The following is a 12541-nucleotide window of genomic DNA, read 5'->3' on the forward strand; positions in this document are numbered from 1 at the left end:
TCCCCTTATTTTTTTGAGCAGTGTAGTAGATAGGGACTAAGCTTTATTTCCAAAATAATGCCTGCAAATTAATTCATTTCAAGTGCTAATTTAGGGCTGGCCGATTTGGCGATTCAATATATCTTAAAAACTTATTCTCACCAGAAAGAGGATTCTGGGTGAAAACCATTGGTTAAAAATAAAGCCTCACAGGCACTTTTACAAACAATGACCGAAAGTTGCACAATATCAACATGCAGCAGCACTTGTGGGTTTTCTCTCCTTTTCCCTTAAGTGCACTCAGCAAACTTGGCTATGCTAAAGCACATTCCCCTGATGGCCAACTGATGGTTAAAATTCAAACCATCTCCAAAAACTCTAGCTGATGTGCTTTTTCTTGCTAAACAGTTCTTCCTTATTGAACTCTCCGTTATGTTGCCTTTACATTTACAGTAGCAGTCTCACACAGTAAATTACTTTATGTTATTTTTCTTAAGTGACAACACGAATCCCTCACATTTTTCATGCTGCTTGGCACAAATTTATGTAGAGCATTGGACAACAAATTTCAACCTGATGTATGTCAATGGGATTTATCACCTTAACCATAACCCCTATCCTAAACTAAACCCTGGAGCAAATGTCTAACCTAGATAGAATTGCATGAAATAATTTTCAATGAAAACATGAGTTTGCATAAGTTGTTTGGGCATGCACAAAAATAGTGACAGTGTCACATTTCCCTGTGAGAGCATTTTGATAGAGAGAGTGAGGGTGGGATGTTTGTGTGAGAGACAGACAGGGAAGATGTAATGAAAGCAGCATCTCCTAAAAACTAATATTTTAATGCAAAAATAAGCTTTGGGATAAAGCTATACCTTTTTGTTTTCAATATCTCTAAGATAGAAATGTGATATATATTCAATTCAATTCAATTCAATATAATTTATATAGCGCAAAATACAACAAAGTAATCTCAAAATGCTGAACAAAATATAAAGTCCATAGTAAAAAAGAAGAAAGAACCCAACAAGATCCACATGAACAAGCATTTAGCAACAGAGGGAAGAAAAAACTCCCTCTTTTTTATAGGAAGAAATCTCCAGCGGAACCAGGTTCAGGAGTGGCAGCCATCTGCTTCGACTGGTTGGGGTAGGCAGCAGAGGGAAAACCGAATAGGATAGAAGGATAGTCCATCAAAGTGTCCCAGACTAGTTGAGCCCTGAGCCATTGAAGCAGTGTGAGCAGTATGATGGCTATGCAACAAGGAACAGAAGTGGGGGGTTGTCTACAACCTGGCACAACTGTGTCCCTGGACTAACATCTCATTGCAGCCCATTGGATCTATGTGTAGATGGTGGATCGTGTTTGAATATAATGTTGGTGTTGCTTTAGCAAATAAGTAGGTTTTTAGTTTACTTTTAAAGGTGGAGTGAGTATCAGCCTCCCGTATTAAGACTGGGAGATGGTTCCAAAGGCGAGGCGCTTGGTAGCTGAATGATCTGCCTCCTGTTCTACTTCTAGACACTTTAGGAACTTCAAGAAGATCAGCAGACTGAGAGCGGAGTGTTCTGCCCTGACGATAGGGCACTAACAGGTCTTTAAGATACACAGGAGCTTGATCATGTAGAGCTTTGTATGCTAACAGGAGGATTTTAAACTCTATTCTAGATTTTACAGGAAGCCAATGAAGAGAAGCCAGTACTGGAGAAATATACTCTCCTGTTAGTACCTGTTAGTATTCTAGCTGCAGCATTCTGAATTAACTGGAGACTTTTTAGTGAGTTACTAGGACATTCTGACAGTAGGGAGTTACAATAATCTAATCTAGATGTAACAAATGCATGGATTCGTTTTTCAGCACCACTCTGGGCCAAGATATTCCTGATTTTAGAGATATTACGGAGGTGTAAAAAGGCTGTCCTTGTGATTTGTTTAATATGAGAATTAAAGGATAAGTCAGTATCAAAGACAACACCTAAGTGTTTTACTGTGGTGCTGGCTGAAAGAGTAATGCCATCCAGAGACACTATTTGCTCTGATAAATTCTCTCTAAAGTGTTTTGGACCAAATAAAATCACTTTGGTTTTATCCTGGTTAAGAAGGAGAAAGTTGTGACTCATCCAGGATGTGATGTCTTTAAGACAAGCCTGGAGTTTTAATAACTGATGAGTTTCATCTGATTTCATTCAGAGGTAAAGCTGTGTATCATCTGCATAGCAATGGAAATGTATATTATGTTCTCTGATAATGTTACCTAGTGGAAGCATATGTAATGTAAAGAGTATTAGTCCCAGCGCTGAACCTTGTGGAACTCCATGATTAACTCTGGCGTGCGCTGAGGAGAGATTAACATGAACAAAATGGGTTCTGTTTGATAGGTAGGATTTAAACCAACCCAGCGCTGTTTCTTTAATCCCAAAAACGCATTCCTGTCTCTGCAGCAGTAGATGATGATCCACTGTATCGAAAGCTGCACTGAGATCTAAGAGCACCAGAAATGAGACCAACCCTCTGTCTAATGCTATCTTTATCAGTAAAGAAGTTGATGAAGTCGTCACTGCTCAGGTTGACAGGAATAGAGGGTTCAACAGAGCTGTGGCTTTTGGTGAGCCTGGCTACAGTGTTGAATAGAAACCGAGGATTGTTTTTGTTTTCCTCTATTAAAGTTGAATAATAGGAGGTTCTAGCTTTGCGGAGAGCTTTTTATAAGCTGACAAACTTTATATATATATAGATATATATATATATCTATATATATATAAATATATAATAACTCTCAATGTATCATCCAGTTCTAAGTTCAATAGAGCGCAAGCATTTTTTTTTTTAATATCCAATTTTTGCTGTGGAATATGCTGGGGTTCTGGTTTAACTGGTTTCCATTTTAAATGATGATTGACTACATTCAGTTAGTTGCCCTTTGAAATGGATTGCCGACACAATCCTCTTAGTAATCAGGTGTACAATAAAAATAACACATTTAGTGTAAACGCAATAAAAATAGACGTGTAAAGAGAGATATGCATTAACTTTATTAGCAAAGGTTTGCCACCAATTACATAGGACACCATTCCTATTGTAAGGCCAGGCTGAAGTAGAGAGACTCAAATGTAGGACTCCTGATGCAGGCAGCAAGTTTACCCAGTTTATGTCGTGTTCCCGACCTGGACTAAGGGCACTAAGGTCCAGAAAGAACACAAAAAGTTATTTTCACCATGAGAGCCATATAAATGAACTATAGGTTATTTACATAACCCCGGTTCTCTGAGTAATATGAGTGAGATGTCTCACTATGGGATATACGCCCCCGCGTCATATCTCAGAAGCCCTATCTCATTACGCCAATCCTGATTGGCTGGTGAAATGTATTCATCCGTGACAGGTAGTCCCACCTACTATAAGTAGAGTGGGCGGAGAATACAGCGCCATTCAAATAAGCAAACCTCCTCTCACTCATTCAGCAAGAAGGGCTGTCTGAGCTGTCAAGAGCTTCCAGTAGAGCAGCAAACTGAAGCGCTGATTCACTCATATCTGAAATAAGGGGTGGTAAACCAGTTGCTTCCCTAATTCCTTTAATAACACAGTTTTCTCACCTGCTGCAAGGAATTCACTAAGATTGTAGCAATAATTAGTGCACATGCAGAAGTGGTAGAAACCGCCCTATTTAAATGAGTGTTTTGTACGTGTTATGTTGAACATGGAGCGTGAAGGAGAGCTGAGTGTGCGGAAGGGAAAAAATTCATTTAAAGCAGCAGAATTGGCGGTGTTAGTAGAGGAAGCTAATAAAAAAATGCATCAATTACAGCAAAGACATAGATAGATAGATAGATAGATAGATAGATAGATAGATAGATAGATAGATAGATAGATAGATAGATAGATAGATAGATTCTTTATTCGTCCCACAGTGGGGAAATGTGGATGTGAGTGACGGGGTGCATGCGCGCGGCTGATGCGCGTGCGTGTGTATGGGTAGAGTCCGACAGGCGACCGGGACAGGTAGCGAGCTTATGTTTATAGTGTAGCCAGATAATAAAATGCAGCTCTACAACAACAAAACGGCCTGTTCTTCCTACGCAGTACCATCTTTAACAAGCGTGCGGGAGTGATCCCTGAAGGAGAAGCAGCCTCCGGCCATGGAGAGTGTGGATCTTCGCTGTGTCCCCCCAGTCACGGTGGGGAGACAAAACTGGAAAGGTTTAAACACGTTCTTAAAATTGTGAATTAATTCATCCCAAATATATTAACTCGAGGTCTGAAAATGCCATCCCTCAGTCATCTTTCTTCTCCCGTGCCCCGTCTCCTCTCAAAGCTTTGACAGTTTCCACCTGGTTGTGGGCCGTGCTAAATTTTTACAGAAAAACAGCGGCAGCAATGAAGTCCAGGTTCAATGAATTGCATTGGGTCCCCTGCATATTCATTAGAGGGAAACACGCTAAATGGATTGGGGCGCATTGCCACGTGCAGCAGCAGCACACTCCTGATTCTCTAGGGTTTGTACGGCTTATTAGCTCGTGGAGTGAGATAGAGCTTCTAAGATATGACGTGGAGGCGTATGTCTCATAGTGAGACATCAAAACGAATGTTATGGAAAGAGAACTGGCTGTTTCACATGGGAGTACAGAGACTAAATACACCAGGGAGAAATGATCAGATTAGTAGCAGCTAGGAGACACAGGTGAGCTGAGTGTAGCTGATTAGGGAAGCTGTGACTGCTGTGCTGTAGCCTATTGTAAGGAGATCATAATATTTGATGAACAAATCTGCCTTTTTGACATAGCTTCATTGCAAGTACGTTTGATTTAAAGGCTTTTCGTTGATTACTTTTCTTTGTTCTTTTTGTGCAGAACCTGAACAACACAGTGCTGTTGCTTCTCCACTTGGCAGACACGTTAAGGCAGCAGAACATGTTGATGAACGTCCGGTTGGATGTAGACGTCAGGAACTTGTCAATGGTGATGGAAGAATTGAAGTTTGTAGATATTTATCACACCCAGCTCATAAAGAACTTCACCATCCTTAAGGGTAAAGTAGATAAAATAAAGATAAAATAAAATACAACACCATGTGCTTAACATTTTGAAGACTCTCACTCTCAATCTGCTATTGACAGGTGCTCCTGGACCACCAGGACCAAAAGGGAATCGGGGTGAGACTGGCACTAAAGGACCCATGGGACTCAATGGCAGTAAAGGTGACCGAGGTCCCCTTGGTGGTCGTGGTGCGGCTGGAGAAAAAGGTTCTCCTGGATCCAAAGGAGGACTTGGATTAACAGGGCCAAGTGGCAACAGAGGAGCAACAGGAATCAAAGGAGAGAAGGGGGCCTTCGGTCACCCAGGACCCAAAGGTGAGAGGGGCCAGAAAGGTGACGCAGGGATGCCTGGGGAACAAGGCACCTCAGGACTTAATGGGCCTAATGGGATTCAGGGCCAAGCCGGTCTACCAGGCATCATTGGTCCACCAGGTCCGAAAGGAAAACCAGGACCAGTGGGTCCACCTGGACCACCGGGAACTCCAGGACCTCCAGGCCTGCCCTATGTCCATGAACAAACGCCACAAAAACGAACTGTGACGCCTGCACCTGGATCTAAAAGAAAATAGAATGACTGTGGCAAGACTGTTCATTCCCCTGGGTTTGTGCAAAGTAAGAGATATTTTAACCAATGCAACAGCTTTGACAATGATGCAATAATCTGAACAGAAATGAAAGCCTATGAACTGCACCCATAAACTGAACTCTTGATTTCTGCAGTCAAAGGCACATTTTTTTGTATCTAAACAGGTGTGCAAATATAGTTTAAACCTAATCTGAAATATGTCTGAAATATAAATTACAATACAATGTGTTAATGATTAAATCCAATGGCCTCTTAGTATTTTTGTTGAGACAAATTTTAGGCAATTGCTTCAAAGCAAGAAGCACCAATTCCTCAAATGTGATTTTGAGGAATGTCATTTTACAAACATCTTTTTTACCATTTTTTTTTTTTTTCCCACAAAGTTGTGATCCTGCTACTGTTCATTCATTGTCTATCCTCGTCACTCCTGAGAGTTCTTCTGCACGTCATCCTGCAACTCTCAGTACAATAACACATAGTGGCAGTTGGAAAGTGCCCAATACATAAAAATATCAGTTGATTAGCATTTACACAGAACAGAGATAGTTAGCTAAATGCTATATCACTGTTAGCCAATGAAATGCCAACATAGCTCAGGTTTTCAGAAGTGCTGACAGCAGTGCCAGGAGTATATCAGGTATGATTTGGAGTTAAATGAAGTGCTGTTATCCATGGGTTTGGAAAGAAGCAGTGCTGTTTTAAACACTTATTTTTATGTATACATATAAAGTCACTTGTGTTTGGATTATGTACATACTATTGCCATTTGTAATAGATGGCACTTTGCCAAATCTTAAAGTGTAAAGATTGAAGACCATTTTTGGGTGTTTTGGGTATTTCAGAGCAGGCACTCTGAGGATTTTTCTGTTGGTTTTGTAGTTGCTGCTGATAACAAAGTTGTTTCTCAATATACACAGTTATTGTTCAATAAACACAAATAAATTGTTTGACGTCTTCTTGACTGGTGAAAACAATTGAAAATCATTTGATCTCATAGCAATGCTAAGTAAAGTGCTTTTGGTTAGCGTCTTATTGCATGAATAATACACCACAAAAACCCAAATAACACCACCTCTGAGCACTGACCACATCTTTGGGTCGAGAATCTTGCTACAAAGGCAAAAAAATGATATTTTCACCAATCCATTCATTAATGTTGTTCAGAAAAATAACAGACTGACACAAGAAGACCCATGAAGTCCATGGGTCAGTCACACATACAGTATACAGTAAAGGTATAGAAGAGGATTTTCCCCAAGTTTAGAAAAAAAAAACGCCCTCCACTTTTTTAAAAAAATGCACATGCGCAACACTCTACCTGCTCCAAAGAGGGAACGCCTATTCAATGAGTGCAAGAGTCACTTAAATCGCCCGTGTTGAGTCGCTTGAACATAGTGGCACTTTTTAGTCACTCCATCACTTCATCTATCAGTGACGTGATGACAGGGTACAGTGTGTGTGTGTGTGTGTGTGTGTGTGTGTGTGTCTGCCTCTGACAGGGGAGAGAGAGGGTTGATCACTTCTTCTTCAATAGTATCATAGACAGCGAAGCTTTTACGGTTTAAATGATCAACTTACGGGGGTTACTAAAGGATGAGTTTACACAGAATGTTGGCTTACTGAAGCGGGTGGGAGGGGCTGCTGCCTCGGCTCTAAAGACAGGGAAGGCCTGGGGAGTTGTCGCTTGAAGTCACGACAAGGTCACGCTTGACGAGTTGCTCAAATCACACAAGTCACGTCGCTTGAGCAGAGATAACTTGAGGTTGCGTCATTTATATTGATTTGAATGTAATCTAGTCACTTCAGTCAATGTGCGCAGCAAACGAAAACTAGCTGGGGATGAGCACGTACAACGGCCTTACGGAATAATTGACAATTAGGAGGACCAATAGTCTAGATGATCCACCCGGAACTGGAAGCCAAAATAACATCCTCCACAATACCTTTAAGATGCCGTTCAAACACAACCAAGAGTTCCAGTTGTGCCGTGCTCTAGCCGACCTCTTCCAACCGCAGCATCCGCCCTTAGGTTTCAATGACATCAAAAGCATGACATCAGTTCTGAACCTGGTGTCTGAAAGTAGAAAAAGGTGCTGTATTCTGTTAGAAGCCTTAGAGTTAAGGTACAGAAACAACTGTTGACATTATAACAAACAGTAGCGTGGTTGTAATGTAGCTATCTTTTTATTTTTTTTTACATCAAATAGCTTTTTAGTAGTTAAGCTACTTTAGTGGTACTGTCCACAGAAGTTACACTTTCCCAGGTATGTCCTAACCTAAATCTTAAAAGTATCTATCCCTTGTAACATCACGTACCTAACCTACACCCTAAACAGCAGCCGGGATAGAAAGCACACAGCTGAAGATGACAGAAGAGGAGGGGATGGAGGCAGAGACGTGTTCACTATGTAAATTGCAATGACCAAATCTCAACAAGTTCATGTTGCTTATTATTGAGATCTCGCAGAACAGTCACATATTCCGATAATTACAGTTCAACGCCAAAATGAAGCTCCGATCAATGCCCTAGATGTCCAACACAAATTTTAGGACACACATTCAGGTATTTCCTCAAGTTAACACTGAAGTTAACAGCTTAGCTCACTACGTTTTCCAAGTAGCTTGACTACACCACAGATAATAGCTCAGTTAAAATGTACAAGTATGCTATATTTTATTCTGAAAGTTTGCAGCTTTTCTATTTATTCTTAAGAAAGTTCACTCCAAACATTAGTGCAGGCCTGCTCTTTGAATAACATAATGTGATTGTGACAAGATTGGCTTCCAGGCAAGAGTTCAATGACGGCGCACAGACGTTTTCCCATTTTTAAGGGTCTTTATTTGCCAGCACAGGCTTTTAGTGGAGTTCACTCCTTGCTAGGGTTGTGCATCGTTAACCGGTTCCGTTTGGAAACCGGTTCTTAGTCAAATGATTCTTTGGAATCGCTAACAAAACTACTGTGAACAAACGCAAACCCTTGAAAAGGTCCTAGAAAAGGTCCCAAAGTTAAAGATTACATAAGTATTGTTGTTTATGGAGGTCTCCTTTATCTATGCCTGATGTGTGAGGAATATGTTATTCAACACCAGAGGTGAGCTTACCTCCATGAGATCAGGTCAGTATGATATTCCAAATGGGGTGTTACGCAGAAAGCTGTTGGCGAGCTGGCTAGTGGGCTTCGGTGATAACTTAACTAGAAGTTATGTGTGTGTTAATGATAGCGCGCCCGACTCAGTACATCAGTTCTACATACGTCATGTCTAGTTAAAAGACATGCAGTTAGCATTAGGATGGTTCATGTTTGAGCAGTAATTTGTAGTGGTTAGTGTGTAGTGTTGTTACTCATGCTGCTATTCAGTTAAGCTAATTCTGTGACAGCTAAGAGCTTTATATATTGGCCAACGTTGTGTGATAATGATAAAAATGATTTTAATTTATTATCCTAAGCCAATAGCCACCTGACTTGTGGACTCATTTTACTCATTTGAGTATTGTTTATTTATTGGACTCATTTAGGTATTGTTTATTCCTAGCGGTGAATAATTAAGATTTATATTGATACACCTGATTTTTATATTAATAAACCAGGTTGTACAGTATTCTTTTCTGTACTCATGCACTGCTTGTTTTTCAGCCTATTTGGGAATTGATAAGAGAATTGATAAAAAAAAAAAAAAAACAGATCGATAAGCAGGAATCGATAAAGCGTCGGAATCGCTAAATTTTTATCAATATACATTCCTACTCCTTGCAGGACTAAATGCTAATGTTGCTTCTCTCTAGCTGCTCCCCTACAATATATAAAGTAAGGTGAGTAATCACAATGCATCACACCTGTGATTATTGATTAATCAGCTATAATCCCTCTCTGACCCACATTTCTCCATAGATCCTCTCTAACCACAACACAGTGACACTGTTTGTACGACTACTACATTATACACTGATTACTAAAATGTGTGATAATGGTCATAATCATGATCATAACAGATTTAACACATTTCGCCCAACATCTCTTGTTTTAACTAAACCTTCGTGAAGTGGGTACTTACTGGTGATCAGTAATCAGCTACTCAATAATGTTATGATGCTTTTGTGTTTGTAAAAGTCACATGTGCATTAGTATTTATTCATTGTATCATTTAAAGGGAACGATAGGGAAAATAATCCTGTTTTGTTATTTAGTTCAGTCTCCTTCTGTGATTTCCACCAGGTTACTCTGGCAGCCTAAATGTTCTTCCAAAGCAGTGCTATTGCTGTATGGAAATTACCATAATAAGTGAGAGCTTTTGGTGTTAAATCCAAACACATGTGTAGCATAGCATATCATTTCTTTGTGGTTTTAATTCTTACTATATAATTACTGAATTCACACCAAGGTGGTCCCCAATGTAAATCATGGAGTCCAAAATACATTAAAAACATAAAGTTGTGATGTCCCTGGCTACTTTTACAATCTCTTTACCTTGACAAAATTACAGAAGGTATCAAAAATTAATTATGTATTCATGGATGAGTGTGCTGGCTTTGATATGCAGCTTTTATAATGATATTTTTACTGCATCAGTGCTGAGACATCACAGGTCCAGCAGGATGTTAACAAAATTTGATCTGAAACATATAAAGAATATTTTCAAATCCAACATTACTGCAGCCCGTGAGTTTTAGTCATGGCTGTTTGGCCATTTGCTGTAGATCTTGATTTATCTCAGAAATATAAAACAACTGCTGTGAAAGTGAAGAATGTAAAGTTAGGGATTTATTTCTCACAATTAAAACCTTTCAGAATAACTTTAATTATTTATTGTGCAAATCTTTCCAATCCTTAGGTCATGAAGACATCCAGAAAACACTTCAAAGCCATCATTGTTGTGTTTTTAGCTGTAAGCGATTCAATCAATTGCCCCTTGGTGACAAATTAATTATATTTATTCTATATAAAATGATGTTCATCAATTATGCTATCGCTGACATAAATTGAGTCAACAAAAGTAACAATGAGTTGAAATGAGAGCATGAACATATTCAGCTGGGAGAACGTCAGGAGAATGTCCACCATAAATCCCACCACCAGATGTGACCCTCCCCCACCTCGTCCCCCAACATCTGCCTTTCCTAAAAACAGTACATATAATTTTCTCACTCAGCAGAAGAAAAATGTTTTCCTCTTATAACTTAGTCTCAGTGGTGATGTGACACTGTACAAGGCTCTTATATATTTGAATTTGTGTAATGGAAATCATTAGTTACATATACTCACTGCTGACTCAGTTGTGTGATCTCATGCTTCCAGATGAGGCTAAAACCTTAAATATCATTGTTAAAAATAATTTACCATTATCTCTATGCTGTCTGAACACAAGATGCGTCTTTATGGATTTTTGTATTAAAGCAGAACTAAGTAAGTGTTTATGGGGTGATTGGGGGGTCTTTCATCCCCCCTGCTGTCTCTGGCCAGAAAACCGCACTTGCAACTTTCCTGCCCAGTGACAAGACATACTGCTTTATGGCAGCCCAATACAAACACACTGTTGTCGCGGCAACAGGAACGTAAACACACCCGCAACCCAGCGCTCCGTCAGGCAGCACACACACAAATATCTATCTATCTATCTATCTATCTATCTATCTATCTATCTATCTATCTATCTATCTATCTATCTATCTATCTATCTATCTATCTATCTATCTATCTATCTGTCCATCCGTCCGTCCGTCCGTCCGTCCGTCTGTCTGTCTATCTATCCATCCACTTATCCCGCCCACTAGCTAGAGAACGTAGCAGCAGCGGTAACATGGCATCAATTCACTAATGTACTGTGAACTTACGTATGGCATTTAACATAGCGCGGATACGTCCAAAGCAGCGTAGAGAGCTGCCTTTGGACGTAAATGGTTGTTATCTTGGGGATCTGACTGCGCATGCGCAAACACGTAAAAACACGCAATGGGGTGGCCTCCCTCTGCCTTACAGCGGAGTGAGACTGTGCAGCTGTTCCAAGAAATAGTGCTGTTTAGTAATTTGGGCTATGAAATGCACAAAATGCGGACACTTTCAAACTTATAGGTACTGTAGGCTATTGGAAATGGAAAAATAAATAATTAATAATTATATTATAATTAAAACAAATTATCAAAATATCAATTCACCCTTGGGTAGGCACTGACTACCTTGCCTACCCTGATGGCACGTCACTGGAAACCACCCTTAGTGTCACTGTTGTATTAGGATTTTTCAGTGATCGGTTGAGCAAAGGTGAGCATGTAGCTGTGGGGTGGGGCAGGCGGCGGGGGGGTGTGGAGTTTTTACGACACTCACACACTACATTTATACTAGGCAATGTGGATGAAGTGTCTTGCCCAAGGACACAATGACAGATACTACTGGAGTGACTGTACACCACTGTGGCACCTGGAATTCTCACTGGTCTCCCATCCAACTACTAACCAGGCCCAGACCTGCTTAGCTTTGGAGATCTACCAAGATTGGCAATGACTGGCTGGTATCAATAAATTGGTACTTCTTCTGCAAGATGGGAGACTTTACTCACAAATATCGGAGGTAAGAATTGCCACTTGAAATATTGTTTTATATTATATATTCTAAATGTATAGATATTTGAGAAGTGTTTTTACTTCATTTTTTACCATGATTCCTTGTGTTTCTTTGCCAGACATGGAAGACAGGGATTCCCTTGACCCTGTTTTGATAATGTTGCTTCCCCAACTTTCAGTGTGTGAAAACACCAGAAATGATGTGATGTATCCTGACTGCTCGTTCATTATAATTATTATTTTTTTTAATAATTTCTTAACTAATAATTAATTAGGATTAAGGTTAAATAATACTTTCTCAGACCACATCACACATTCATCCAATACTTTCACAGTTGGAGATGTTCATGCCTTCATTCTTGTTTCGTGTGTATTTTGTTGACTA

General features: G+C 39.8%; 1 protein-coding gene across 1 annotated transcript in view; it reads left to right on the forward strand.

The window, feature by feature from the left end:
• Positions 1-5845, forward strand: part of scara3 (scavenger receptor class A, member 3) — a 35380-nt gene extending 29535 nt beyond the window's left edge. The window contains exons 11-12 of the mRNA XM_028439766.1: positions 4830-5007; positions 5096-5845. Coding sequence (XP_028295567.1) covers positions 4830-5007; positions 5096-5583 — 666 coding nt within the window. The 3' untranslated portion in view covers positions 5584-5845. The remainder of the gene's footprint in view (positions 1-4829; positions 5008-5095) is intronic.
• Positions 5846-12541: the final 6696 nt, after the last annotated feature.

The sequence above is a fragment of the Gouania willdenowi genome, chromosome 24, assembly GCF_900634775.1.
Source record: "Gouania willdenowi chromosome 24, fGouWil2.1, whole genome shotgun sequence".
In the NCBI taxonomy this organism is placed as follows: domain Eukaryota; kingdom Metazoa; phylum Chordata; class Actinopteri; order Blenniiformes; family Gobiesocidae; genus Gouania; species Gouania willdenowi.